The 27550-nt window shown below is 37.0% G+C and overlaps 1 protein-coding gene across 6 annotated transcripts in view; it reads right to left on the reverse strand.

Moving 5' to 3' along the window:
- The window catches only part of LOC124360467 (monocarboxylate transporter 12), a 153014-nt gene that overhangs the window by 55130 nt on the left and 70334 nt on the right, over positions 1 to 27550 (reverse strand). The window contains exon 1 of one of the 6 annotated variants that reach the window (XM_046814125.1): positions 15833 to 15919. The exons of the other annotated variants lie outside the window; for them this stretch is intronic. Within the exon in view, the coding sequence (XP_046670081.1) occupies positions 15833 to 15904 (72 nt within the window). The 5' untranslated portion in view covers positions 15905 to 15919. Of the gene's footprint in view, positions 1 to 15832; positions 15920 to 27550 lie in introns of those variants that run through there. 6 annotated transcript variants of the gene reach the window in all.

Consider the following 27550-nt stretch of genomic DNA (forward strand, 5'->3'; position numbering starts at 1 on the left):
TGTTAACTTTGACCTACTTCACTAGAACGTAGTATTGTACAAATATTATACCACTTTACTCGAGTGTTGTGTACAGACACTAGGTTGTACAGACTGAGAGTACAGAGACTGTCAGGTCTGCTCCGATAAACCATGTGGAATGCCAGCTGATATTATATCAAATGATATACGTGTTACACCAACAGCTCTGTACAATGTTAACTTTGACCTACTTCACTAGAACGTAGTATTGTACAAATATTATACCACTTTACTCGAGTGTTGTGTACAGACACTAGGTTGTACAGACTGAGAGTACAGAGACTGTCAGGTCAGCTCCGATAAACCATGTGGAATGCCAGCTGATATTATATCAAATGATACCCGTGTCACATCACCAGCTCTGTACAATGTTAACTTTGACCTACTTCACTAGAACGTAGTATTGTACAAATATTATACCACTTTACTCGAGTGTTGTGTACAGACACTAGGGTGTACAGACTGAGAGTACAGAGACTGTCAGGTCAGCTCCGATAAACCATGTGGAATGCCAGCTGATATTATATCAAATGATACCCGTGTCACATCACCAGCTCTGTACAATGTTAACTTTGACCTACTTCACTAGCACGTAGTATTGTACAAATATTATACCACTTTACTCGAGTGTTGTGTACAGACACTAGGGTGTACAGACTGAGAGTACAGAGACTGTCAGGTCAGCTCCGATAAACCATGTGGAATGCCAGCTGATATTATATCAAATGATACCCGTGTCACAACAACAGCTCTGTACAATGTTAACTTTGACCTACTTCACTAGAACGTAGTATTGTACAAATATTATACCACTTTACTCGAATGTTGTGTACAGACATTAGGTTGTACAGACTGAGAGTACAGAGACTGTCAGGTCAGCTCCGATAAACCATGTGGAGTGCCAGCTGATATTATATCAAATGATACCCGTGTCACATCACCAGCTCTGTACAATGTTAACTTTGACCTACTTCACTAGAACGTAGTATTGTACAAATATTATACCACTTTACTCGAGTGTTGTGTACAGACACTAGGTTGTACAGACTGAGAGTACAGAGACTGTCAGGTCAGCTCCGATAAACCATGTGGAATGCCAGCTGATATTATATCAAATGATACCCGTGTCACATCACCAGCTCTGTACAATGTTAACTTTGACCTACTTCACTAGAACGTAGTATTGTACAAATATTATACCACTTTACTCGAGTGTTGTGTACAGACACTAGGTTGTACAGACTGAGAGTACAGAGACTGTCAGGTCTGCTCCGATAAACCATGTGGAATGCCAGCTGATATTATATCAAATGATATACGTGTTACAACAACAGCTCTGTACAATGTTAACTTTGACCTACTTCACTAGCACGTAGTATTGTACAAATATTATACCACTTTACTCGAGTGTTGACATTTTATCAGACTTTATTCGTGGGTGAACAAGATTAATTTACAAGTTATAGATTACAGCGAACTGAGGATCACATCGGGTACACATTGCAGAAAGGAATTTCCACTACATATTAGACCATTTTATTCGAGTGTTGACATTTTATCTGACTTGTTCATGGCGGACGAGTTTATTAGATTTCTCCACATCACAACTTATTTAGTTGTGTTGAATTGTTAGAATTGAAGATCACATCTTGTACATGTTGCAGAAAAAAAAATCCATTGCAAAAAGGCACATGCATTCTTGTGAAAGTAACATAAGTCTTAACGAACAATTCAGTTAGATGTAGGAAGACCGTGGAGCACCTCAAAAAAAAAAATAAAAAAAATAAAAAGCACATCCAATATCATAACAAGCAATAAAACTGATTCATTGATATAAAGTACAAGTACGGAAAATATATTATCTTTATTACAACTCAGTATTAAGTGTTTGTATAAAAACTTCATAAGAGCGTTATCACTATTGCGACACTAACTGGCCGGAACTTTCCTCATCGCCCCAATATTAGCCTCCCCAGCAGCAGGTGATCAAGATAGGAGGAGTTGATACTAGCACAGCTCGGCAATAACCTGGGTTTACAGCATGGTGCGGCGCGGCGCAAGCTATCAGCCAAGTGTGTACAGATGAGAACGGCCGGTAAATGTTCAGTGAGCAAGGCAAAAGGTTCACTCGACTGTAGGGCTTAGCGGTCGACTACACTGTATATACTTCAGTGTGTTATATACCGCCGTCGAGAATATACTCATACATAGAGAAGACACTATCAGTCGATACTAGCGCATTCTAGGTTTGATGGACGAACCCGATCGGCCGGAGCCATGAAAAAGCCTTCTCTATTTAGAACTAAACTAAAAAATTATGTTTTTCAATGACATAGTTCCGATTTTATTTGCAAATCATGGTGATAAACAAAATAACAATGGGGAAATAGCTCAAATAAAACACAGCTCAAAAAGTCACATCTTGTTAAGGTCATTTAATTCTGATACTGTAGTTCCCTCTGTTTGCAAGTAATCTGAGTTGCAATGAGAAGGTGCGCCGTCCAATTGAAGTATGAAATTGAGCTATAAAAATGTTATGGAGTGAGTCATTGTAAAGGTGCAACACTATCACGGACATTTGCCATTATTATAACCGTGATATACCCGTACCTTCCTCTCTCCCACCCAAGCCATTCTGTCTTCTGCCTACAGACATCATCATCTCTAACCTGAACCAGGCCATCATGATGACGACGCCGAGACACCTTGGTCAGTCTCACCCAGTCTCCTGTGATGCATGTTTCGTACTTTTGAGTGTTGTGATTCTTTGTGCTTCTTCTAGCATGGTGATCGGTGCACGTATGTTTATGTTTCTGTTCTTTCTATGTCAACTACGACTGTTTGGTGTTTTACGCCGTTTGATTTATTGTTTGTTGTGATCCATGCTAAACCTCGTGTTAACAGTGTAGATATGAAATGTCGTTTTTCTGTTATTGTAACACGATTGCAAATGTTCCTAGTCCTTTCATTTATAAAAAAGTTATACACTTATTGACAACGTATTTAGGTTTTATTTCGATTCCGCATATTTCTGAAAACTTTAAATTTTAACACTTCGTGGACATATTCACTCTCTCGGTTCATAAGTAAGAGTTTACAATCGAACGAGCAACTAGATTTCTTGTAATAAATAAACGCACTTAATGAAATTCAACTATTTTTGGCGAATAGAATTATTCTAACTAAAATGATCACATTTAGGACTAGCACATTGTATGTATACACGTATGTAAACTCGCTGTAAGTACACTATTCATGTTATTGACAGTGCTTACTGTATCTAAATTAATAAGACAAAATTAATAAGACAAATTAATCTTCCTCATGCTTACTGATGTCTATGACAAGGTAGGGATGTAATGAGTTGCCATGTATCCAGAGGTAACTAACTGTTCGTGCTAATTACCTCACTATTTACCCAAGAGAAGTGCAGGGATAACACAGGGAGGTTTCCCCAACACAAGTTGTTTGTTTGTGGCAGTTGTACTTTAATGGGTTTGTCGGAAATTTCCACCATCGCCCTACACCAATCGATGTTTGTAAACTCAAATTCACGCTTGGTTGTCAGAGACTTTTAAGTGTTCCAAGAGAACGGTCATCGCGACCATCTACCCAAACATGGGAGTTGGTCCAAATTGTTATTGGAAAAAATACGGTAACCAGAATCTTTCCACAATCTCTTATTTCCTTTCTTATTGACAGTAACCACATAACGTTTTCGTATACAGAATTTGTATCACATGTTTGGTATATTTTTTGGAATGGACGTTTAGATATAATTCTTACTTCGCCCCCTTCGATGAGGACAAATGAGTTCTCCAAAATAAGTATGGAGTTCTAATCACCAAATAGTCTTTTATTCGATACACCTATTCGTCTTAAAAATACCGTAAATCCAAAAAGGAATAAATTATTTATTTTTATTTGTGTTATCTGTTATTCATATTAATTTACATTATGACAAGCTTGGGTAAATATTTGTTACATAAATTATGCTAAACTACATAAAAATTAATACACATAATCTACCATAAACCTAATAAAAAACCACACACATTAAAAAAACATACATTACATGAATAGGAAATCCATTACATAATCTGAGAGAAGAGTAAAATGCTCCCCGCCCTTACAATGCTAGATGGTGGATTGAGCAGTGTATGGTGGCATTTGGTTATTGAGCAGTATAACTATTTATCCTGTAAAATGCTAGCAGTTCGTAAATATAAATAAAAGGCAGGTGTTAACATTTTGAAGATTTGTTTACATGATTGGGACCCAGACTCCTGAAGATTGTAAAACTAGGAGATCAAAAAACAAACGCTGGCAGGACTTTGATACGAGGGACTCTAAAACTGAAAGCTCTTTAAGCCCAAGCGAACACGAACACAGACACGTCTTTGAAGGTATATAGAGTCAGTGTCAAATTGTATCTAATTAGGGCGTTGGGCGTAGTAGAAAAACCAAAATATTGTCCTTGTATGAGTTTCAGCACATACGTCTATGGGTAGTTTATTGCATGAAAATCTGTACTTTGTCTGTTGAGAGCATTAAGACACATATGCATCAAATTCCATCTTTCTAGAACATGGGGGAAGTTGAAAATGACCTAGAGTCTGCTATCCCAGGGACTGGAAATTCTCGTTATTTAATACTAGCTCCCTCATGTACTCCGAAATTCACCCATTCTTTCATTTGTACATTTTTCAAGTCCTTCATGGATATTCACAGTAGGCATGTTTATGTTTATGGAGGGCAGATGAAGGACTACTGGTTGAAGGTGTTATGCATCCAAATATCAATTTTTCCGAGCTATAGCAGCAAGACTAGACGATAATATAATGGAAATTATGTCGTACTAGTTTTGTTCTAAATATACGAACGTGACTCCAGATTTCAGGAGTTAAGTCTGCGACAAAATCCGGTTTTAGATGCTGCACGTAAAAGCTAAACTCAACATTCGCATTCATTCGCATTACATTAACTCTTCCCACCATAGCTGCATTATGTATGGATGTTATTAGGATAAGATTTTTGGCGCTGAACTTTTGTTACAGCCAATAAAGTATTTGTATAGGAATATTAATATATTTCCTGTACCTAACTGTTAAAAAACCTATAACCAGTGAAAAAAAAACTAAAACCGTAAGATATTGCGGTTGTCGAGAATTAAAAAAAAAAAAATTGGGATACCACCAAAATATGACATTACAGGTTTTAGCTCATATCAGCACTAAATATAACCGGACTATGTCTCTGTATTTCGGTAATAATGACTCCGTCCTAAGAGCCCGACCTTGTCAAGGTCACAGATTAATCGGTCGCGTCTTATCAGACCGTACGTGGAGTTGCAAAAATGAGAACGACTTGAATAAACATTGCACACCTTCTTCACTCATTTAAAATACTCGTATGTGTAATCGACTGCTTAATAGACAGCGAAGTTTGAAAATAGATCCTCATCCAAGGTTTATACACTCGTTAATATAAATAGTTTCACGCTAGTTATTACATATCATGTTGACTCAGAAACACTTTTTAATCAGAAGATAATTTTAACAAGTTAATAAAAACCATACTGTAAAATCTCAATAAGTTTTAACAAAATAAAATAAAATAATAGTGTAACAATTAAAATGAACGATACGAAGTAATTTTATCCATTACTAAAAATATATCTTACTCTCATTTTAACCATCAATTCCTATTACTGTAGTTACATTCATATTACTAAATACTCTAAGATGTATAAAGCTATTAATATACTAAATAAAAATAAAAAAAAAAATAATAAGTAATCAATATTTCTTCTTCATTTTGACGTGAAGCCACATGTAAAAATCTGTGTCAATCTGGAAGGGAAGGTTAAAAATGAAGAAATAAATGATGATGGAGGCACTATTTACAATTAAGATCATGACGCCACATACTTGGGCTATTTGTTTATCCATGTTGCTGAAAGTAACGCATGGCTACTTTGTGAGTCTCGCCTACAATTTTTATTAATCTAGAAGGAAAGGTAAACAATGAAGAAACAAGCGACGATGGAGACGATATTTATAGTTGAGATCGTGACGCCACGCGCTTGGGCTATTTCTTATTCGTGTTAGAGACAGTGATGTATGGATAATTTGTGAGACTCGCCTACACTTTTTATTAATCTGGAAGGAAAGGTAAACAATGAAGAAACAAGCGACGATGGAGACGATATTTATAGTTGAGATCGTGACGCCACGCGCTTGGGCTATTTCTTATTCGTGTTAGAGACAGTGATGTATGGATAATTTGTGAGACTCGCCTACACTTTTGTTAATCTGGAAGGAAAGTTAAACAATGAAGAAGCAAGCCGTAATGGAGACGATATTTATAGTTGAGATCGTGACGCCACGCGCTAGGGCTATTTCTTATTCGTGTTAGAGACAGTGATGTATGGATAATTTGTGAGACTCGCCTACACTTTTTATTAATCTGGAAGGAAAGGTAAACAATGAAGAAACAAGCGACGATGGAGACGATATTTATAGTTGAGATCGTGACGCCACGCGCTAGGGCTATTTCTTATTCGTGTTAGAGACAGTGATGTATGGATAATTTGTGAGACTCGCCTACACTTTTTGTTAATCTGGAAAGAAAGGTAAACAGTGAAGAAGCAAGCCGCAATGGAGACGATATTTATAGTTGAGATCGTGACGCCACGCGCTTGGGCTATTTCTTATTCGTGTTAGAGACAGTGATGTATGGATAATTTGAGAGACTCGCCTACACTTTTTATTAATCTGGAAGGAAAGGTAAACAATGAAGAAGCAAGCGACGATGGAGACGATATTTATAGTTGAGATCGTGACGCCACGCGCTTGGGCTATTTCTTAGTCGTGTTAGAGACAGTGATGTATGGATAATTTGTGAGACTCGCCTACACTTTTTATTAATCTGGAAGGAAAGGTAAAGCAATGAAGATGGAAACGACGATGGAGACGATATTTATAGTTGAGATCGTGACGCCACGCGCTTGGGCTATTTCTTAGTAGTGTTAGAGACAGTGATGTATGGATAATTTGGTAGACTCGCCTACACTTTTTATTAATCTGGAAGGAAAGGTAAACAATGAAGATACAAGCGACGATGGAGACGCTATTTATAGCGATGCCACGCGATTGGACTACTTGTTTATCCGCATGTCCGACAGTGAGGTATGGCTAGTTTGTGAGGTTCGCTTAAACAGTTTACCGCGGTATATTTTCTTCTGGATTTATTTCAAACATGGACATAGGCGCATAATGTATGCAACTTTATAGTATACGGCGCTAACTGAGTAGATGCAAATATCTTCATCCATTTGCGCCTACTTATTGAATTTTTACTTTCACAGCAGAGAGCAAAATACGTAAACAAATATTTTGTAGAGACATAAGAACTGGAAAACCTTCTTTGGTACAGTTGTAAACAACGGCACTAATGTCGTATTAGAGATTACTTGGTTAAGAGGCAAATATAGTATATTGAAAACAAATACATTTTCTATTATTAAAAAAAATACTCCTTGAACAAAAAAGTCCATATACCAATTCCTATTTGTTTGTAGCTAGTCTTTTCCTCGATTTCAAAACCGTTATATTCACCAAGTCACAAAAACTAAATGGTCATTTGCATTGACAAAGATAGTGCGAAACAAATGATTAATGAGTCTCTTAATGTACTCTGATTCAGATCAGTGCTCATGACCAATGATAGAAACCACACTGGCTAAAAGTAGAATGTAGTCAACCTAAGAGTATTTCCAGGCCAATTCTTTGACAGCTAACGATTTTATTGACTTTTCATCAATGATTTAATCCATCACATTACTTAAAAATTCTTGTTCCAAAAATGTAAACGATTGGATTTTAATTTCAAGTAAAGATGTAATTTAAATACGATAGAGACTATACGGAGCATCGGGTTTGCATGAAACTTAGTATTAGAGAGTAATTTACAAATCAACACTTATACACCATGACTCAGCTGTATGCAGCACGACTTTAAATTAACATGGTTTTTTTTAAATAAATGAAAGCGTTTCATAAACCGATTACAAAAAATTATACAGTTACCACGTACAATAAATTGATAAAACTTAATTCACAGATAAATCTTCAAGAGTAACATATTTGGATTTTGGGCTAAAATACGTACACATTCGATAAGGGGCTAAGACTATAGGAAAAGAATAGAGTAAATCGACTTATCCCAAGAAGGCCATGAGGCTGGTAAGTTCTGGTCTGGTGAAGCACAAGGTGATAAAGTGCAACAAGAATACGATTCTCCTATCCTCAATACAATACTGAGACAGGACCAGCGTTTGTTCATCGTTGATATTACGTTTGCTAATGTTTGGGTGCAAGTTAGTCGCTCCTGTAAATGTGATCGAGTATGGAAGAAACACAGATCAATCAATTTCTCCAAACAATCCACAACTCAGTTGATTGGTCACAATTGCAAATCAATCAATTTGTATGGAAGACTACTATCATGTAGTATTAAGAACACCTCGTGTTACACGAGCATCGGATGAAGCCGTAATCATGTTTTACAAAACCTTGACGCTCGACACGATAACTAATAATGTGTTTTATAACTCTGTTATACTTCGGCACACGGCAGTTAGTCTGACTGAGTATCTAAATGCCTAAGACTTCGGAATAACTGAGCACAATCTCGACCAGGAAGCAAATTCCACCGAGGCTACTGAAACACAGACCTGAATTTATCTTCAATTCAAAACCTTCGATAGAAATTTAAACGTATAGATAAACCGAATATTCTGCATAACTGTTATCTTCATCCGTTGTAAATAATACATAAAAATCGTTGTAAATAAACTATATATCTGCACTTTTGAAAGTCATGTACTTTAGCTCAAATTATGAGGTGTAGAACATTTGGAGGCTGAGCGTTTTTTATAAAAGCACCATGTTTTGAACATTTTAAAGTACGAAATATGTGAACGAAATCTAAAGTCGTATATAATTGTTTCGTGAGCTATTTGCAATAACTTCTTATAATCATCCTATCGCATAATTTCTTTTAATATTTATAAATGCATAAGATCAAAATGTTAAACAAAATTTTGCTATATAAACAAAATCTTCTGCATACATTTTATCTTTAACTTTTGTACGTAATGCATAAGTAAGTATATTCTATTGTCAAAAATACACTATACTAGCAGTTACTCGCGGCTTCGCACGCAGGTTCAACTTAATTATATTTCCGACGCCAATGTTAAGTTTGCCTTCTTCCCATGATCAAGAAAATAATAAACAATGCTTACATAAAACATTTGATTACATTAGACATACTTTTGTAATTAATATTTCTCAACTTTAGAGACTAAGATGGGATTTTTCACTACCTTAAAGACCAGTGAGGCATAGGTCGGAGGGATTTCAAAAATAAGAATAGGCCTGTATTCATTCCAGAGACCGAAAGAATATCTATGTACAATTTCAGTACAAACGGTTGAATAGTTTAAGCGTGAAAGCAAAACAAATAAACAAAGGCCCTTTCGCATTTACAATATTATTTGGATATCTGCATCTTGAAAGCCATATATTTGAGTTTAAATTATTTGGTGTAGAAAATTTGTAGAGTTAAGATTTGTTTCATACAATCACAAAAGCACCATATTTTATAAAGCATAACGAACATACTATAAGTATTTGGAGATTGTGGTTTTTAAGGTTCGTTGCCTTTGTTTGTGTGGATACGCAAGTATGAAGTATGAGGCAATTTAGACAAGAAATGAAACTGTAAGTAATATATCAAAACATTATAGTTAATAATGATTATCATGCATGATATTTTAAAAAAGATAACTTAAATTTGTTTAACTAACACACATACTTTAGATATCAAACGGAGATTAATATATTAAATGTACTGTATAAGCAACTTGACAAAGTAATGTTCCCTTAACCAGTCGCTTAATACAACCTTCACATAACCTGCGTAGTCATTTTCACTAACTTTCAATATTGAAAAATGCATAAAACAATAGTCATATGAACCTACACTAGATGAGCGAGCTTACAGCATCTAGACTGTCTTACCGACCAACAAAAGAATCACGATCACCTACCTGCAACAGTAACGTAGAATAAACAGTCATCCAATAAAATTTGTTTGTTAAAAACTAGTATTTTATAAAGAAACCTAATATACTTATTATCAGGTACACAGCCAAGAATCAAGATTCTGTTAAGAGCCATCCATTTGCTAATAACAGTACTAACAGTTCAGAACGTTATTTAAAGACATGACACTGGAGCGGCACACACAATAATATTTTTAAACTGTTCAAAGCACATAAAAGATTTACAAGGGGGGTCGCCAAGTGTCATAAAAATGTGTTTATATTTTGAAAAATACATGAATGAAAGAGCGCATAAATAATGCATAACGACAAATAATAACCTTGCCATAAATTTGTGTCAGGAAATGCGTTAACTGGTAAATTACGGATTGCTGCAGGGCCATCCTTCTATTTTAAGCGCAAAACTCAGAATTGGAAACAACCCAACACGGAACGACAACCCAAAAGTATGAGCAACCTACAGTGTCAGCACCAACACCAGCACCTACCTCCAACCCCGTGTCACTACAACCACTCACTGAGTTATACTCACTACCGTTGCCCGACATGTCTCACTCACACTACTGTGCTGGGGGTACCAGCATGTCCGACACATTCCTCTCTACTCCCAACTCAATGGATATTGTCTGGAAAGATACCGGATGAATACTAAGTGAATGTGATTTGAGGATTGTTATTTATCCATAAGTGACTTTTATGTACTGCCACTCTAATTTTGAGGTCCGGCACTTGGGATGGATTTACAACTCTGTTCGCTCGTAGTGTTGCTTCACCTCATCTATCTGGTTGGGCCGCGTTATGGAATGAGACGTCACGTGCAGGGTGTTAATAAGTAATGACACGCCTGGATATTCCAAAAGGATTGAGATATCGTACCCTAACATATGAAAACTCCTACCTGTACACAATTAGGGGTGACTTAAATTCAGTATAAATTAAGGACTGTAAGAGATACACTCCTTAAAGAAAATGGGGAATTAAATCTAAATACTATAGCGGTTTTACATCTTTTGACAAATGGAATGAGTAGACACGGCCTGGACCATCGTGTTGGCCGTGACAGGTAAAGCCTGTCTCTACGACCGTGACTCGGTTCCCGGTACCGTAGTCAAAATAACAGTGACTGCTGCAGTGACGTAGCGCACATTTTTTAAATTTAGATTATAGATTACATTTTTAAATGATTTAACGTCATCACGGCTTGACTCACTATCAGTGAATAGTTGCAGTTGATATCACAGTATCTAATCACACTATCAATCTGGAGTCACTAATATCAAGTCACGTCTCTATCGTGACTGCTGATTACTAAAAGCGATAACTTAACATCGCCACCTAGTAGTTTACGTACACATTGATAAACGATACGTGCCACAATAGAATGTACATAATGATATTATAAGCTAATAACTGTTCTCTAATAGGTACCATTAGGCTTAATGTAAGCAAAATTAAACACTGTTTATCACTACAGCCAGACATAGAGTAACGTGTTATATTATATAATACATAATATATTGTACAATATGTTGCTCTACTATGACCCCAGCTAAGTGTCATTGCCAGGTATATCAACCATCACAGTACATGCGGCTGTATGTCCGATTTAGTTTCAAATTAGTTATGCAACAAATCCACAGATACAAGAAAGGGGGCAGCAGAAAGTAATGAATCAATACGATGATCACATTATGTGGGTGTTCACGTCATAAAACGGAACAGAAAAAACAGTAATATACTGTGAAAGCAATAAACTTTGCATCCTCTGTTTTGTTATCGACAGTGGACAATTTTGAGAGTATAATATGATTTCGGAGAAATATGACTTGAAGTTTGATCTGTTAATTTTATGTATAAAGCCTCAATAAGTTTACGTTTACAAAATCGACACTTCGTGGAATCTTTCAGACTAGCAATGTTGGGCAATTTCAGACTATTCAACTAGGCCTTCTCTTGTATTATCTTTATGTTTATTAGTCTTTAAAGTTATGCCACTTTGTTTAACAATACCAAAAAAGAATTGATTAGGGAATGACTTTGAGGTCCAGGACTAAAATATAAGGCCGAAGGCCTCTGAACTCTAATCCTCTCTTTCCCGACGATCGTCTTCCTGTTGTCTTTGTTTCATATCACGCGCCGCGATACCACGGGAAGTGCTAACATGATTTTTTTTACCGCAGTATTCCAATGCCCGTGGTGCGTATGACGTGTTGTGTAATAAAATTTTGGTTTTATGCAGTGACATCGCTTGGGTTCATTCTCACCCGTCTGGACTTTATGCTGTTCGTGTACAAGTAAGATAATTGTTTAATTTATTTGACATACAACCAATTAAGCTGTTAACATTTAGTTAACGGATGGCAAGTTTTTATTATAACTTTTTTCTGCACGTTTAACCATAAGTATTAGGGTTCTTAACACCTGAGGGGGTCCATATATTTCAATGCTTAAGGCGTAATGTTCTATTTTTGTAACAAATAATTCCTTTGTTTCAATGTTAGAAACCCTATTATCCTTTCAAACCCTGCCTGCTCATTTTAAGCGTGCTTGCAGTCGAAATCTCCAACAATTAGCATTATTATTGTATTTATTATTGTTGTTGCCCATTTTGTGTGAACATTTTCTTAAGTAATAAATGCATATTTGACTCTATAATGTTATTACAAAAACACATTTTCCGTCAGAGACTTATCTACATTGTCACTTGATAGCCTACCCCAACATGATTTATATCCAAAGGGGAAACACTCTTGGTGAAAGTATTAAAGGGCTCTGGCTTTTGGTGAAATGTACAATAACCTACATAGTGTACCAGAGTCTGTAACATCAGCTATAAAGAGTATATTTATATATGTACGCGGAATTGTAACGAAGCAGTGAACAATGTTATATGAATCAATGAATAAGGTGATTTCCAAAAATAACTTTGTAAGTCACCTTACCTTTGGAAAGAGTAAGACTTTTAGAACAATTATCTGGTGCTGCAGGGAGAAACTTTGTAAAAGGCCTTCAGAAAAATTGCCAGATTTTGGAGGTCATAAATAATTAATTGTCCAGAAAATCCAAAAGACAACAAACAAGAAACAGAGAGGAAAAAATAAGGTGAGAAGTGTGCACATTATAGTGCCGGGAACTTTCAATGTTGTTTGAAGATTCAATAGTGGTTTCCACCTACAGCAGAAAATTGACATTTTTTACATGCAAATACACAATTTTCCTAATCTAGTTGATCTATAACTCAGAAGTTTTTGTACGTGAAGCTTATTTCTCCTCATATAACAACGTTAAAATAGGTCAACTTATTACCACAAAATATAAAGTATTTATGGCTACAAGGTTGCCCAAAAGAGATCAAACAAGAGTAAGTTATAAATACTGTCTATACTGGTTTTGTTTGAGATGCTCTAAAAATTAAGGAACAGCGTCATCCTGACCGGATGCTTGTTGAAAAGACATTTTAAGTTATTCACGAAAGATGTTGTGAAGAGATTATTGGTTCGAGGATTTAGAGAACTTAGTGAGGCTCTTTTTGCTAATTTTGCTTCAAAATAATAACCATTAAATGGCTTACGTTTAAAGTTATAATATATATGTAAATCATGTCAGGCGGATGATGATGTGTTGATGAACATCTTCCAAAAATTTTCACTAGTGAGAAGAATCTTATCACAATCGACAATGACGAGCCTACAATTGTCTGTCACTCATCTCTCCTTGCAGGACAAGCACCGCTACAGCAGCAGATCCTGCACACTAACTATAATCCTGGACCATCATCTATTTCGTAACAATTCCCAATGCGTTGTGATGTTCACCGGACCAAAGGAAACTCGTATATCTAACAATGATACAAGCTTACAATTGTCTGTCACTCATCTCTCCTTGCAGGACAAGCACTGCTACAGCATCAGATCCTGTACACGTATAATCATGGACCACCATCTATTTCGTAACAATTCCCAATGCGTTGTGATGTTCACCGGACCAAAGGAAAACTCGTATCAGATATAACAATAACAAGCCTACAATTGTCTGTCACTCATCTCTCCTTGCAGGACAAGCACCGCTACAGCAGCAGATCCTGCACACTAACTATAAATCATGGACCACCATCTATTTCGTAACAATTCCCAATGCGTTGTGATGTTCACCGGACCAAAGGAAACTCGTATCAGATCTAACAATGATCGTATCAAGCTTACAATTGTCTGTCACTCATCTCTCCTTGCAGAACAAGCACCGCTACAGCAGCAGATCCTGCACACTAACTATAATCATGGACCACCATCTATTTCGTAACAATTCCCAATGCGTTGTGATGTTCACCGGACCAAAGGAAACTCGTATCAGATCTAACAATGACAAGCTTACAATTGTCTGTCACCCATCTCTCCTGGCAGGACAAGCACCGCTACAGCAGCAGATCCTGCACACTAACTATAATCATGGACCACCATCTATTTCGTAACAATTCCCAATGCGTTGCGATGTCACCAAAGGAAACTCGTATCAACATACAAGTGTTGTCTGTCACTCATCTCTCCGTGCAGCAGGACAAGCACCGCTACAGCAGCAGATCCTGCACACTAACTATAATCATGGACCACCATCTATTTCGTAACAATTCCCAATGCGTTGTGATGTTCACCGGACCAAAGGAAACTCGTATCAGATCTAACAATGACAAGCTTACAATTGTCTGTCACTCATCTCTCCGTGCAGGACAAGCACCGCTAGGTTCTGCACACTAACTGTAATCGAGGAAACCTTTTATGTTAGATTACTCTGTAATTACAATTATTAGAGCTTTGACAAATTAACTGTGGTTGCCTTAATTTTACTTTTGATTGGCAACCACATTACTTCTATTAAAATATTATGAGCTATTTTCTTAGTTGTACAAATAAACTATTTATTATTTTAATTTGTAATTTTAACATAGGTTTGCAAGATTTAAAAACACTATGCACAGAAAATACTGTTTACAAGTTATCAAACACTTGGTGTTTAAACAGCATAACCTACTTTAATTGTTACAGGAAGCTAGTTAATGGTGGTGAACACGATTTTAGGGTTGGAAAATAATTGTTGAATTAAATTAAGTATCAAAAGTTGTTGATATCTCCGTGTTAAAGGTTGAAACGTCTTACAAAAAAATGTCTATTTACTTTTTTTAGTGGATTTTATTCTTACTGCGTACTAATTATTATAACTATGAGTATGAAACAAAAGTATTTATAACGTAAAAATATGCCTTATATTTTTTTATATTAATCTTCATGAATCCTAGACATAAAGATCAAGAATGAGAACACAATATTTTATTTCAAAGTGTCGCTCATATCAAAAGGCAAACATATGCTATCCATCTGCATTTTTATTATTATTTTATAAGATAGTCTATGTGTTAATTTATTACGGTGAAGCTACAACCCTATAATTTCTTCATAAACATTACAATGCTATGATACGTTTAAATATTTACTGGCATATATATATTAGTACACAATTAACAGGTCACATCCCTCTTTATTTTGAAAACAGAACATTAAAATTGTCAATGTTGCTGACATGAAACCTAGAGGGCTTGTAAGACGACCAAACAGTATGCCCATACTATACGGCACCACGTTCTGACACATTAGGTTAGGCTATGTTGACACATATATGTGTACCGACCGCACGGATGAGGTAGTACTGGATGCCCTCGTCCAAGCTGCGAGACCGTCTCCTCGTCCGACCTGTCACCATCGCACACACAACACCACCGCAAGGCTCCCACTCTCACACACTATCTAATCCGTTCATCTCATAACTATGCTTTGCCAACATAATCTCAATAGCTCATCCCGGGCGTGCGCTCATTACACACGGCTGATATTGCTCGCAAAGCAAACCCACTGGGGAAAGGATTAACAGAGGATTCTGTAACCTTAGGAAAATGTAAACGCATCTTATCAATATAGACTAAGTGTTGATCAAATATCCGAGCTTTCATTATTATGCTCCTCTAATTCTATTGTTCAGAGAAAATCCAGTAAAGATTAGTAACATAATTTTTCAAAAGGTTTTCAGGTAGGAATAAGTATACGATTTGTTGTAGAATAATACCTAGAGAGTATCCTACAATGACATAATTGTCAACGTTCTTGTTAACAGGACACATCAGTTAAAGGCAAGAAAATTAGGCCAAAGAACGAGGGAAGCTGCTCATTACGGGAATCCGTCTGTCCAGCCATCGCCATTAGTCCTCAGTTTGAATGTTAAGAGGGCAACCCACTTTCCCAATAAAACAAGGTAGGAGTGCGCCCCAATACATGCCGTGTAACAGGCCTCCTGCTATTGCATGCAAAATCCTGCAGACAGATGATCATACAGAAAATACATTTTTACACCCTCCCCAGCTGAGGAGAGAGACACTGTGTCACTACTCTCAGTGATAGGCTTCAATGACGCTCAGTTAAATGTCATGGATGGCCGAGCACCACCATAGAACTCATTCTTGTATATGTAGAAATAAAGCTTCATGGAACAATTAAAGTATACAGATAAGATATTTCTCGAGATATCCAAAGCGAAACATACTTAGGTTATATGTGTTAGTATATCACATGTTATATGTTTAACTAAGTTAGTTTACATATTTATTTATTTCGCGATTTTCTCGTTCTGTCATAGTTACAGATAAGACCTATGTAAGAATGTTCGATAACGATCAGCCAATAAAACCTCGTTCAGATTTTAATTTTATCCGCAAATTATACGATAATGCTACGAATAATTATTATAGACTATGCTCACGAAGGGACCTTAAGTTCAGACAAGGTTACAGTGTTCACATTTTTCTTCTATTCAAAGTTTAGTTTCAAAATCCCTGGTCTGACACGATGTAGTTCCTAAGTGATAGAACACCCAAGCCACGTTAGTTCCATTATGATTTCACGCACATAAACAGCGCAAGACAGTTCATGAATCAAATATAAATGCTGAGTACCTCAACTCTAAGGTGAGTGGGGGCAGGAATGGAGGGGAGTGGGCATGAATGGAAGCCGCAGTACTAAGCCAAGGTCGTCGGTGCCTACCAGCTGATGTGTTGACAGTAGACACGAGCGAATACCTATCTGATGTGTTGACAGTAGACACTAAGAAAATGCTCACTAGGCTAACATTTCTTGCATTTACACTCATTGCAGCATGTCTATATGAATGGAAGCTTCAGTAATGAAGTCAAAATCGTCAGTGCTGAGTCAGTCTACCAGCCGTTGTGTTGACAGTTGACGAATACTGACTTGGCTAACGTTGTGTGTACCTACACCAGCGATCACATAAGACCAATAGGTGGAGCAGTGGGGTTGCCCGTTGAAGTCGATTCTGGCTCGCGATGCTACAACAATGGCGGTGACCTTGGGATGATTCACCCTAGTGGCGAGCGCTCAGACTGTGTTCGCTGCTGTCTGGCAGGTTTTTGACATGAGAAGGAAGATGAAGATCTCGACTATTTCTATGATATTGTAGGAAACACTTCAAATGTAACGACGCATATTGTGGAGTACCTTTCTGGTTTTATAGTAAGAACGTTAAGAAATAAAATAGCCTGTAGCGGGTGCCTACAGCTGTTACAGGCTAATGAGGAAACGCAATACCGCAACAGTTTGATAAGTTGTAAAAACCGAGGAGGACTTTTACAACCTTCTGAAGGTGTTGTGAAACTTTGTTTGTTATGTGAAACAGAAGTAAAGTTGCGTATTAATAAAGGCGACGTGACAACTGTGAAAAAAACTAGATGTAGTTACAGAATGGTAAATTCAGTGTTACGAAAGTGTGTCGGTGTAATTCTGTTCCCAGGAGGGCATTGTTTTGAACAAGATCCTGGGGTAAATCACCTTATATTAGTTAAAAAAGCTATTTGTAAATAATACTACATCATCACTGCAAAAATGTCAGTGCCTCATTACACAAAAGCAGAATACGCAGTCATTTATTAAAAACTGTAACATTTTTAGGATAGTAGAGAGGTACGTTTTATTGTAAGCTTTGGATATTTATGTTTCTAATTTTCATATTGTAATTTCCATTATATTAAATACATTATTTATAAACATAATAAGTATATGTCTAGTGGTTTACTTTATTGTACCTTATATTGCCTCAAGTTTAGTTAATATTTAATTGCACTAAATGACAGTTTCTATTTAATTGAAATGATAAGCGAATACCTTATAAATGGGGTTTAAAAATGTTTAACATATTAAAAATAATTAATTACATTTAAATGAATTTTAAATTAACGAGATATTGATGAGTTTTAATTTAAGAGCCGAGAGCGGCCTGGAGTGTAGGCGATCTGTTTTAGGTCGGGCGATGCGGTCGGGGTTTTCGCCTATATTGTGCCGATAATATCAGGAAAACGACTGGTCTTAGAAAAAGTTTCGAATGAAAAAAAATAATTCAACTCTTTATCTCAAACTTTCCCGCTTACAAAACTTGCCTGTCCTAAAAACAAAAAAAATTCCTCACAGAGATAAAAACTGGTAATTTGAGTTGCGCTATTGGAATCGGTGTTTTATGAAATATACGTACACCAAATTTGAACATTTTGGCTTAATCCTAAGTGGGCTAGGTGGCGATTTATTTATGCGCGCGCACTGCAAATTTAAGCTTCTCTGGACGGCGTTTGGCGTTTCTAGATGCTCTCAAGATGGCCGCCACTGGCTTCAACACCAGTAATGTTGTAGGAATAGGAGTGCTCCATCTATTGGTCTTATGTGATCGCTGACCTACACTCACTATAGCATGTCTATATGAATGGAAGCTTCAGTAATGAAGTCAAAATCGTCAGTGCTGAGCCAGTCTACCAGCCGTTGTGTTGACAGTTGACAAATACTGACTTGGCCAAAGTTTCTTGAACCGACACTCACTATAGCATGTCTATATGAATGGAAGCTTCAGTAATGAAGTCAAAATCGTCAGTGCTGAGCCAGTCTACCAGCCGTTGTGTTGACAGTTGACAAATACTGACTTGGCCAAAGTTTCTTGAACCGACACTCACTATAGCATGTCTATATGAATGGAAGCTTCAGTAATGAAGTCAAAATCGTCAGTGCTGAGCCAGTCTACCAGCCGTTGTGTTGACAGTTGACAAATACTGACTTGGCTAACGTTTCTTGAACCGACACTCACTATGGCATGTCTATATGAATGGAAGCTTCAGTAATGAAGTCAAAATCGTCAGCACTGAGCCAGTCTACCAGCCGTTGTGTTGACAGGTGACAAATACTGACTAGGAGTACCATTTATTACACCTACACTCACTACAGCATGTCTATATGAATAGAAGCTTCAGTACTGAAATCAAAATCGTCAGTGCTGAGCCAGTCTACCAGCCGTTGTGTTGACAGTATGTTGACAAATACTGACTACGCTAACGTTTCTTGTACACTCACTACAGCATTTCCACATGAATAATGAGATCTAACCAAAACAGTTCAATGAGAGAAAATAGCAATATGTTAGTTTTGCGTTATTATATGTCCAATTGGTATACATTGACATCATATTTCAGAAAATCTTACAATTTTTCTAAGGCGATTGAGTATAAAATTATACCATATTGCCAAAATGGCATTAATAAAGTAAATGTTTACATATAATAATTTTTGAATAGACACAGCTTGTAAACACTAGGACTAGGACTTGTACATTAAGCTGGAGAAGGTATTGTGGTGTTCCCCGTACCACCCAGGAGGCCGGACACCCAGTAGTCGATACTGCTCTGTACAGAACGCCTTGACTGTAACTGTACTCGAGGGTATACACAAGTCCCTAGTCGTTGCTTAACAGTTTACCCCACTAATACAACATCGATGTCGTCAATTACTTCATCCCATCCAGCTTGATAACGGAGCAAGTTTTACTTATTGCGTACACAGAGGGTTCGTGTAGTATTTGCAGCCTACTTTTAAATTAAATAAATGTTGCTGCATTTCATTCAGAGCTATTGTCTGTTTGGCAACAATTCATGGTCACTTGGAAGTACTTAACGTGTACAAATATACACACACAAAAAACAGTCTATACGGGGTGTTCACAAAAAGGTGTCACAAACTTTGGGTGATAGTACTCATAATTCCAAAAAATATCATATAAACATGGATCAAAATTTTCCCGTTTATTTACCAAGTACAAATTTACTTCATATCAAATATTTGAAGAATTTCATTAGACTTCCAATGGTGCTTGTTTTAACGACATCCGTGAACGCATAAGCGAGCACGACCACTTTAAAGATACGCTTGCACAAGTCGGGGCAGTAAACAACTGATACCTCTCAACTGTGACATGTTTGGCGCTCTCGGCTTGTGCAAGCGTATCTTTTAAGTGGTTGAGCTCGCCTATGTGTTGACAAGATTCGTTGAAAAAAGTACCGTTGGAATTGTTAAGGAAATTTCAAAATATTTAGTATCTTGTAAAAGTTTTATAATCTATGTAATGCAGTGCCTATCAAAATACAAAATGTTTGTTGCTCCCGCCATATGCAAGCCTACCTTTAAAGTGCCTTATGATTTGACGGATTTCGTTGAAACAAGAACCACTGGAATTCTAATGAAATTTTTCAAATAGTTGGTGTCTAGTAAAGTTTTGATAACTATAATATTGTTTATGTTATTTGACTTTTTAACAGACGCCATTTTGTTAATATTAAAGAAAATAACAAATAGTAGATACGGACAGAATGGCCTCCTCGCCGACATCGCTTCCTTTTGGGAGGCAGGAAACGAGAACCGATGGTCACAGTTACAGTTAATTGTCACAGTAAGTCAAATGAAGACTGTTCTTTCTACTGATGTAGTTTTTTTAGGTCCCCGGTAATAAAAACCTTTCCAAAATAGTGGCTTTCGAATATGTAATTCCAAACTACCAGCACAGCTATACGTAGTTCACTGTTAGTTTAAAGCGTGGTTAGTTTTTTTAATATTAGCTGATTTACCGATCTTTTTGGCTAAAAAGCGAGTACAGAACTTAGCGAATTACCCATGCAATTTTGAACGTGTACATAATGTTGCATAGGCCACACAGATCAAGGGGTCATCTAAAAGGGGTGGTCATCTAAAAGGACAAGAGGAGCCCAACCAAAATTTCGATTATGTCTCAAGGCAATTGAGGTCGCTGAGGTTAACTAGCCGTAGACAATAAAGACGAGTTACTGTATCTACGTGAGTGAGGCACGAGGTTGGGCGAGTGTTGAGCGCCACTTGAATACTGATCCCACCTTTATCACCTCATTGCCTACTGATACCGATATTCACGAACTGCGCTCACTAGGTACATCGTGACAAAGTATTAGACTTCAGTACAGAAACATAGTGGACGAGGTTGGGCGAGTGTTGAGCGCCACTTGAATACTGATCCCACCTTTATCACCTCATTGCCTACTGATACCGATATTCACGAACTGCGCTCACTAGGTACATCGTGGACAAAGTATTAGACCAGTACAGAAACATAGTGGACGACGTTGGGCGAGTGTTGAGCGCCACTTGAATACTGAATCCCACCCTTTATCACCTCATTGCCTACTGAATTACCGATATTCACGAACTGCGCTCACTAGGTACATCGTGACAAAGTATTAGACTTCAGTACAGAAACATAGTGGACGACGTTGGGCGAGTGTTGAGCGCCACTTGAATACTGATCCCACCTTTATCACCTCATTGCCTACTGATACCGATATTCACGAACTGCGCTCACTAGGTACATCGTGACAAAGTATTAGACTTCAGTACAGAAACATAGTGGACGACGTTGGGCGAGTGTTGAGCGCCACTTGAATACCTGATCCCACCTTTATCACCTCATTGCCTACTGATACCGATATTCACGAACTGCGCTCACTAGGTACATCGTGACAAAGTATTAGACCAGTACAGAAACATAGTGGACGACGTTGGGCGAGTGTTGAGCGCCACTTGAATACTGATCCCACCTTTATCACCTCATTGCCTACTGATACCGATATTCACGAACTGCGCTCACTAGGTACATCGTGACAAAGTATTAGACCAGTACAGAAACATAGTGGACGAGGTAGGGCGAGTGTTGAGCGTCACTTGAATACTGATCCCACCTTTATCACCTCATTGCCTACTGATACCGATATTCACGAACTGCGCTCACTAGGTACATCGTGACAAAGTATTAGACCAGTACAGAAACATAGTGGACGACGTTGGGCGAGGTGTTGAGCGCCACTTGAATACTGATCCCACCTTTATCACCTCATTGCCTACTGATACCGATATTCACGAACTGCGCTCACTAGGTACATCGTGACAAAGTATTAGACCAGTACAGAAACATAGTGGACGACGTTGGGCGAGTGTTGAGCGCCACTTGAATACTGATCCCACCTTTATCACCTCATTGCCTACTGATACCGATATTCACGAACTGCGCTCACTAGGTACATCGTGACAAAGTATTAGACTTCAGTACAGAAACATAGTGGACGACGTTTGGGCGAGTTGTTGAGCGCCACTTGAAATACTGATCCCACCTTTATCACCTCATTGCCTACTGATACCGATATTCACGAACTGCGCTCACAAGGTACATCGTGACAAAGTATTAGACTTCAGTACAGAAACATAGTGGACGAGGTTGGGCGAGTGTTGAAGCGCCACTTGAATACTGATCCCACCCTTTATCACCTCATTGCCTACTGATACCGATATCACGAACTGCGCTCACTAGGTACATCGTGACAAAGTATTAGACTTCAGTACAGAAAACATAGTGGACGAGGTTGGGCGAGTGTTGAGCGCCACTTGAATACTGATCCCACTTTTTTCACCTCATTGCCTACTGATACCGATATTCACGAACTGCGCTCACTAGGTACATCGTGACAAAGTATTAGACTTCAGTACAGAAAACATAGTGGACGACGACGTTGGGCGAGTGTTGAGCGCCACTTGAATACTGATCCCACCTTTATCACCTCATTGCCTACTGATACCGATATTCACGAACTGCGCTCACTAGGTACATCGTGACAAAGTATTAGACTTCAGTACAGAAACATAGTGGACGAGGTTGGGCGAGTGTTGAGCGCCACTTGAATACTGATCCCACCTTTATCACCTCATTGCCTACTGATACCGATATTCACGAACTGCGCTCACTAGGTACATCGTGACAAAGTATTAGACTTCAGTACAGAAACATAGTGGACGAGGTTGGGCGAGTGTTGAGCGCCACTTGAATACTGATCCCACTTTTATCACCTCATTGCCTACTGATACCGATATTCACGAACTGCGCTCACTAGGTACATCGTGACAAAGTATTAGACTTCAGTACAGAAACATAGTGGACGAGGTTGGGCGAGTGTTGAGCGCCACTTGAATACTGATCCCACCTTTATCACCTCATTGCCTACTGATACCGATATTCACGAACTGCGCTCACTAGGTACATCGTGACAAAGTATTAGACTTCAGTACAGAAACATAGTGGACGAGGTTGGGCGAGTGTTGAGCGCCACTTGAATACTGATCCCACCTTTATCACCTCATTGCCTACTGATACCGATATTCACGAACTGCGCTCACTAGGTACATCGTGACAAAGTATTAGACCAGTACAGAAACATAGTGGACGAGCTTTGAGTATGTAATCGTAGGCTGTACGTCAAGTTCAGGTCGAATCAATAAAAATAAACTAGCTTATTCAAAATGCATTGATTCATGAAAATGAAAGGTAGTATGAAATGCGATTGTAGTCCCTTCGACATTACCAGATTGTTCCAGTGGATTCTATATGCATAAGAGAGCTACCCATAGATGAAAGGAAGATGAGAGCACTCCTGGAATTACTCAAAATTCGATGCAAAACTATCGCAATTACATCTGACTGTTTATCTTACCATTTTAATGGTAAAGTATCGTTCTGTTACATAATTTTCAAGCAGCTCTTAAACAGTAGAAAAAGGTCTGACCGATTTAACACCATTCTATTAAAAATATATTTTGCCCTTGTGTATATTTTTACAGTAAGGTCAAAAGATTGAGTTCTCCACTCAACCTCAAATTAGACCAAATTAGAACCAAAACGATCATAACAGATACATTAACCATGAGTAAACTGAGAGAGTCCAAGAGTGTTCTTGTAATCGAATTGCGTCATCACTTTAGAAGGCGCAAACAAGGTACACGCCTGGCCTTACATAACACTGACGTCACAAACATGTTATAAAAAAACATGCTTTAAAATATAAAAAATTGTTAAGAAATGTGCATCCACCATGAAAGTGTGCCTTATTTTCTTAATATGCCTATTTAAGGTGTTCTGCAATCAGATTTTGGTAATTTTGGTATCGACAACTGATATCGATATAGATAACACATCATTCATTTTCGGTAAAATAAAACTCAGAGGAAAGCCTCAATAGGATTAAGAAACATTATCTTCGAAAAACACAAATTCAGTGATATAAGACAGGAATGACACGAGTGATTTCTGACTTATGTCACAATCAAACCTGTATATATTTTTAACTTAATTATTATTCAATTTAATAATACTGGAATCGTCTTTGAATTGGATAAACGAATTTGTGCACAAATTCGACGTTTTACATAGGTCGTTTAACACATATTTTACAATTCGTTAAAGACTATTTTGAAAAAGAACAAAAGGAACAAATTCTGAAAAAAATCTATTTAGTAACCAACTCTCCTGCCGGCTGTGACTTTCTATTTAACATAGTAGTCTAGACATTCCAGTAGTATCTACGGCCAGGCAGTGATCTTTATACGTTAAAGGTTATCTGAATAATCCTTTCTGTGTAGACTGCATCCACATACACTGTCTTCATGGATACGAGGTTATTTATTAAAAAAAAGTGCTTGAAACGTCTGGAAATCGGTTTTAAAGTGGAAATCGTGCTTTTACATGTCGGGATATGTTTTCTTAACACACTTCTTCGGAGGGGTGGGAACTTGGATTTGGCGCGATTAAATAGTAGGTGCAATGCTCCTACTGATATAAAACATGTATAGTTTTTACTGCAATCGAGCATTTAAACTTCGTTGGTTCATTTATGATCTTAAGCAATCTTACAGCAAATAAATTACGGAAAATATAACTACTGAACAATTGTTTACTTTTATTTTGTTAGCGATTTTTATGTAAATCTAATTTAAAGTTTAAAATCATTTAAATATAAAATTAAAAACCTTAGTGTATTTTTATTAAACCTACAGCAGTAGACGCTGTTGCCTTGTAGACTTTAGATGGACACCTAGCACACAGATGCTCCGCGCAAGCTATTTCTTTGAGTGCATTGTAAGTTATGCTTCTGTCAATAAACATCGGTTCAGAGTGAATTGATGGTATTAACACAATACAACAAACACAAAGTCTCCGTCATTTTAGTCGGTTGTCCGAAGGTCACAAATCACAGTTACTGTACGAGCGAACATTCACCTCAATAATTTAGATTTCATTCGTGAACAGAAATCTTCACCCTATATTGTGAGCACTCGACAATGCCATTTAGTTCACCTTTCCAGTGCTGACCAATTAAAGTATTTCACATTTAACAAGTAATTAAAAATTTTAGTAACTAAGTATATGACATGCACTTTCAAACATGTAAGCCTATGTACTGCTACCAGTACAAGTAATTTAAAGAAATTAAATTAAATCTATTTGTATGATTATTAACTGTAAAAAACAATTAAAACCCTAGTAAACTTGACAAAATTATTATTTAAATCTATTAAATAAGAGCCCTCTCACAATCATCAAAGCTAAATCTCTAGTGCTTACTATATTTTAGTCGCCTTCAGTAAGTGCAAATATATTCGTTTGTATACCGTGGAAGCTGTTGCGATAAATATATGTTTCAAGTACGCAAATTACAGATATTTCAGAGAGAAATATTATTCAAGATACTAGTTTTATTCAAAGATTACACTACCAGAATCAAAACTATTGTTTTAAACATACTTGATTTATTAAATTAACTAAAATGTAATAAATCTGTGTTTATGGAAGACACGAAGTTTCAAAGAACGTGTGATGAATGGTACGTACAGGTATAAATGTTCACGTTTAGTTATTAACACCTCGCAATTTTGACTTCATGGATTTCTAAAATAATTTCATATATTATATAGTTCATTTTATAATAATCACTAAAGAATTCTTCCAACTGCAACTCTCCTGGCGGAATTTATTGGAAGTTTTTGCATAGTCCCCAGAACCAAAAACTACCACGTTAAGCAATGCGGACTTAATAACGTAACAGTTGCTATCATTTCTAACGGATTAAAACTAAACTTCGTACACACAGTACATGGTTTGGACAAGTTTAGATGGCGGCTGTCGAAGATTTGGAAAATGAATAATTACATCTAAGTTATTAACCATTGTGGATCAAAACAGAAAAGTGTTTAAAGGATTTTCCTGTCATTTACAACATTCCTGCATCTCAAGCGGACTTGTTGACGCACGAGTACAACTTGTCCCCTTGCCGACATTAACACAGGCGATAAATTGTTTAGTTTGTAATTTGTTTATGCTTAATGCTTTGAGTTTTATGATACAGAAGAAAATTACAGATTCTAATCTTAAAAACTTCGTGTTTTATTTTACAACGAGGATGGCAAGTGTAAAAAACCTGCAATTCCTTCCAACTATCCATCCATCATCAATAAAGAAATTTAAACAAAGAAGTGATAATTTTTAAACTTTAAACTCAAATTACATCAAAACTGACGTAACAGTACCCAAAGAGTCTCGTGACCGCGATATTTATTTCCTTCGAAAAGTCCGCTAAAAATATCAAGTAATGCAAATACGTTGCCCAAAAAGGCAAAACGATAATTTTATATAGTCGAATGCCTGTATTTGTAAGTGCATCTAACTATTATATAAAACTATTGAGAAAAATAAATTTATTATTATTAAATGTAATTTATGACGATTTTATTATTTATTAAATTGATCAAACAATAAACTTGTAACAATAACAAAACATTATACAGGACTAAACTTAAAGATCGGTAGGAATATTCCAGGTTAGATGTTCTCAATTATTTTATACAACTCTGTACATGTTGCTAGACATCATTTTAAGCTTTTGTTTTGATGGGGTATCTTCGTGAACGAAGGTGTGTTTTTAATTTGACCAACAAGCAAAAAATAAACATCCATAGAGATTACAATTATATGACAATTATTTAACCAACTTTTTTTAATTAAGTTTTATTTTTAGACACTTTTTACAAAAATTAAATTCGAAAAATGATACAACTAATACTTTTACTCCAAAGTAATTAATGGCCAACACGAGCTTGTTAGTCGCCATGTAGACCTCTGCACTATCAA

This window comes from Homalodisca vitripennis, chromosome 4 (assembly GCF_021130785.1).
Source record: "Homalodisca vitripennis isolate AUS2020 chromosome 4, UT_GWSS_2.1, whole genome shotgun sequence".
Lineage (NCBI taxonomy): Eukaryota > Metazoa > Arthropoda > Insecta > Hemiptera > Cicadellidae > Homalodisca > Homalodisca vitripennis.